This window comes from Protobothrops mucrosquamatus, unplaced genomic scaffold (assembly GCF_001527695.2).
Source record: "Protobothrops mucrosquamatus isolate PMUCROS unplaced genomic scaffold, P.Mucros_1.0 scaffold765, whole genome shotgun sequence".
Lineage (NCBI taxonomy): Eukaryota > Metazoa > Chordata > Lepidosauria > Squamata > Viperidae > Protobothrops > Protobothrops mucrosquamatus.
Window position 1 is genome coordinate 300,694 of NW_015387033.1, and position 4,718 is coordinate 305,411.

Below are 4,718 nucleotides of genomic sequence, written 5' to 3' on the forward strand. Positions count from 1 at the left end.
GTGGACTTCAACTCCCAGAATTCCTCAGCCAGCATGGGGGAACTATGGCCCCTTCATGACTCATGGACTGCAACTCCCAGAATTCCTGAGCCAGCATGGGGGAAACTTTGGCTCCTTCATGACTCGTGGACTTCAACTCCCAGAATTCCTCAGCCACCATGGCTCAGCTTGGAAACCTCTCCCTTTCTCCTCAGCATGGCTGGCTCAGGAATTCTGGGAGTTGAAGTCCACGAGTCATAAAAGAGCCGAGGTTGCCTACCCTTGGGCTAGACAGTCACTTGTCTGAGATGATAGAGGTTTTCCTGCTTGAGCAGGGGGCTGGACTAGAAGACCTCCAAGGTCCCTCCCAGCTCTATTCTATATATTTGACCCAGCAGGATAATTATTATTACATTCTTGTGTTCTTCTGTTCACAGTTATGACGGAGTGCCTTTTCTTATGCACGACCAGACTTTGCGAAGAACGACCAACGTCGAGGAAGTATTTCCAGAACTAGCTTACGATCATTCCTCCACCTTCAACTGGACAGATCTGGAAAGACTAAATGCAGGCAAATGGTTCCTCAAGGTGTGTAAGTAAGTAGTAATATTATGTCCAGCGGTGGTTGACACCCCCTCAAAAGGGATGTAGTGAAGCTAGAGAAGGTTTGTAGGACCACAACTGAGATGGGGTGCGTGTGCAGCAAACAGCCAAAAAAGCTAATACAACACAGTGCTAGGTTGCATTAACAGAAAGGTAGAATCAAGATCACGGGAAGTAATAGTAACACTTTGTAAAGCCTTACTAAGACCACACTAGGAATACTGCATCCAGTTTTGGTTACCCCAATACAAAAACAGATGTTGAGATTTTGGAAAGAGTGCGGAGAAGAGCAGCAAAGAGGATTAGGGGACCGGAGGCTAAAACATACAAAGAACGGTTGCTGGAATTGAGTAGGTCTAGTTAAATTAAGGACTAGTGGTGACACAATAGCAGTCTTCCAATATTTGAGGGGCTGCCCCGAAGAAGAGGGAGTCAAGCTATTCTCCAAAGCGCCTGAAGGCTGGACAAGAAGCAACGGATGGAAACTCATCAAGGAGAGAAGCAACCTAGAACTAAGGAGAAACTTCCTGACAGTGAGAACAATTAACCAGTGGAACTACCTGCCTCCAGAAGCTGTGAATGCTCCAACACTGGAAGTTTTTAAGAAGAGACTGGACAGCCATTTGTCTGAAATGGTATAGGGTTTCCTGCCTGAGCAGGGGGTTGGCTAGATGACTTCCAAGGTCCCTTCCAACTCTGTTATTCTGTTACTCAAACAAAGAGAAAGATTGGAGAGACATGATAGCAGTCTTCCAATATCTCAGGGGCTGCCCCAAAGAAGAGGGAGTCAAGCTATTCTCCAAAGCCCCTGAAGGCAGGACAAGAAGCAACGGATAGAAACTCATCAAGGAGAGAAGCAACCTAGAACTAAGGAGAAACTTCCTGACAGTGAGAACAATTAACCAGTGGAACAACCTGCCTCCAGAAGCGGTGAATGCTCCAACACTGGAAGTTTTCAAGAAGAGACTGGATAGCCATTTATCCGAAATGGTATAGGGTTTCCTGCCTGAGCAGGGGGTTGGACTAGATGACCTCCAAGGTCCCTTCCAACTTTATTATTATTATTATTATTATTATTATTATTATTATTATTATTATTATTATTATTATTATTATTATTATTATTATTATTATTATTATTATTATTATTATTATCTTTTATTCATTAGACGTGAACCTCAGTCAACTGAACATTCAAATTGACTGGTGCTAATGGTTGACACGGGTTGCTACCAGCATCCTAGGTGTCAACGAGGTACCTCCTTAAAATATAAGAGGATGATGATGATGATGATGATGATCATCATCATCATCATCATCATTATTATTATTATTATTATTATTATTATTATTATTATTATTATTATTATTATTATTATTATTATTATTATTTGAAGACCCCTGATATAGGGTTTCCTGCCTGAGCAGGGGGTTGGACTAGATGACCTCCAAGGTCCCTTCCAACTTTATTATTATTATTATTATTATTATTATTATTATTATTATTATTATAGTCCCAGTTGCCTTTTGGGGGGAAAAAATCACCTTTGGGGCAACCATGATCTGGATGACATTTGTCCACCTGATTTGTCAAATCATACCTGCCGTCTTGAAAGTGCGACGTTCGCCCTTTCTTTCCACAGAATGACCCCTTCTGGACAGTCAGCTCCCTTTCCCCGTCTGACTTCGTCAAAGCCGCCAATCAGTCGGTCTGCAGACTGACCGAGATGCTAGAGATGGTCAAGGGCAACGCCACCGTCCTCTTGAACCTTCAAGGCCTGCCCGAAGACCACCCCTACTTCGGCACTTCGGTCAACGTCACCCTGGAAGNGACTTCAACTCCCAGAATTCCTGAGCCAGCATGGGGAAACTGTGGCCCCTTCATGACTCGTGGACTTCAACTCCCAAAATTCCTGAGCCAGCATGAGGGAACTATGACCCCTTCATGACTCGTGGACTTCAACTCCCAGAATTCCTGAGCCAGCATGGGGGAACTATGGCCCCTTCATGACTCGTGGACTTCAACTCCCAAAATTCCTGAGCCAGCATGGGGGAACTGTGGCCCCTTCATGACTCGTGGACTGCAACTCCCAGAATTCCTGAGCCAGCATGGGGGAACTATGGCCCCTTCATGACTCGTGGACTTCAACTCCCAGAATTCCTGAGCCAGCATGGCTCAGCTTGGAAATCTTTCCCTTTCCCCTCAGCATGGCTGCCTCAGGAATTCTGGGAGTTGAAGTCCACGAGTCATAAAAGAGCCGAGGTTGCCTACCCTTGGGCTAGACAGTCACTTGTCTGAGATGATAGAGGTTTTCCTGCTTGAGCAGGGGGCTGGACTAGAAGACCTCCAAGGTCCCTCCCAGCTCTATTCTATATATCTGACCCAGCAGGATAATTATTATTACATTCTTGTGTTCTTCTGTTCACAGTTACGACGGAGTGCCTTTTCTTATGCACGACCAGACTTTGCGAAGAACAACCAACGTCGAGGAAGTATTTCCAGAACTAGCTTACGATCATTCCTCCACCTTCAACTGGACAGATCTGGAAAGACTAAATGCAGGCAAATGGTTCCTCAAGGTGTGTAAGTAAGTAGTAATATTATGTCCAGCGGTGGTTGACACCCCCTCAAAAGGGATGTAGTGAAGCTAGAGAAAGTCTGTAGGACCACAACTGAGATGGGGTGCGTGTGCGGCAAACAGCCAAAAAAGCTAATACAATACAGGCTGCATTAACAGAAGGGTAGAATCAAGATCACGGGAAGTAATAGTAACACTTTGTAAAGCCTTACTAAGACCACACTAGGAATACTGCATCCAGTTTTGGTTACCCCAATACAAAAACAGATGTTGAGATTTTGGAAAGAGTGCGGAGAAGAGCAACAAAGAGGATTAGGGGACCGGAGGCTAAAACATACAAAGAACGGTTGCTGGAATTGAGTAGGTCTAGTTAAATTAAGGACTAGTGGTGACACGATAGCAGTCTTCCAATATTTGAGGGGCTGCCCCAAAGAAGACGGGGTCAACCTATTCTCCAAAGTGGCTGAAGGCAGGACAAGAAGAAACAGATAGAAATTAATCAAGGTGAGAATCAACCTAGAAATAAGGAGAAATTTCCTGACAGTTAGAACAACTCACCAGTGGAATTCCTTGCCTCCAGAAGTTGTGGGTGCTCCGTCACTGGAGATTTTTAAGAAGAGACTGGACGGGCATTTGTCAGAAATAATATGTCTCCTGCGTGAGCAGGGGTTGGACTAGAAGACCTCCAAGGTCCCTTCAAACTCCGTTATACCGTTACTACTACAGGGGCTGCAACAGCTTCCCTATGAGTAAAGATTGCAATATTTGGGCTCCCCCCCCTTAATTCTAGCAGGATGGCAAATTTGCAGGGACTTTTAATGGTGATCTCCAGAATTAGGCATGTTTTTTGATAAAAATGGACAGGGGGAAGTTGGTTTTTTTTTTGTTTTTTTGTTTTAGTTTCCCAAATTGTAGAACCCGACCTCAACCCATGAAATTGAATGTTGGAAAAACCAGGGCAGACAACAGGAAAGTTTTTTTTTCTTTTCCTTACCCAACATATAATTCGACTTTGGAATTTGATTCCGTGAGATTGGGAGTTTGCTAATTACTTGGCTGCCCCAAAGGTGGGTTTTTTTTGTTTTTTTTTTTAACAAAAGGCAACTGGACTTTCTTGGGTTTTTTTTTTTTTCCTTTGAAAAGTTTTCCCTTCTCATCCGAGAGGCTTCAGAGAACTGAAGAAACCTCTTGGGTGGGCAGGGAAACACTTTCCAAGGAAAAGAAACAAGGAAGTCTAATCTAACGAAGAGAAGGACGAGGGGGGACATGATAGCCGTGTTCCAGTATCTCAGGGGCTGCCCCAAAGAAGAGGGAGTCAAGCTCTTCTCCAAAGCGCCTGAAGGCAGGACAAGAAGCAGCGGATGGAAACTGACCAAGGAGAGAAGCAACCTAGAACTAAGGAGAAACTTCCTGACAGTGAGAACAATTAACCAGTGGAACAACCTGCCTCCAGAAGCGGTGAATGCTCCAACACTGGAAGTTTTTAAGAAGAGACTGGACAGCCATTTGTCTGAAATGGTATAGGGTTTCCTGCCTGAGCAGGGGGTTGGACTAGAT

The 4,718-nt window shown here is 44.4% G+C and overlaps 1 protein-coding gene across 1 annotated transcript in view; it reads left to right on the forward strand.

Moving 5' to 3' along the window:
* The window catches only part of GDPD5 (glycerophosphodiester phosphodiesterase domain containing 5), a 76,474-nt gene that overhangs the window by 47,783 nt on the left and 23,973 nt on the right, over positions 1-4,718 (forward strand). Inside the window, exon 9 of the mRNA XM_029284614.1 lies at positions 417-567. Coding sequence (XP_029140447.1) covers positions 417-567 — 151 coding nt within the window. The remainder of the gene's footprint in view (positions 1-416; positions 568-4,718) is intronic.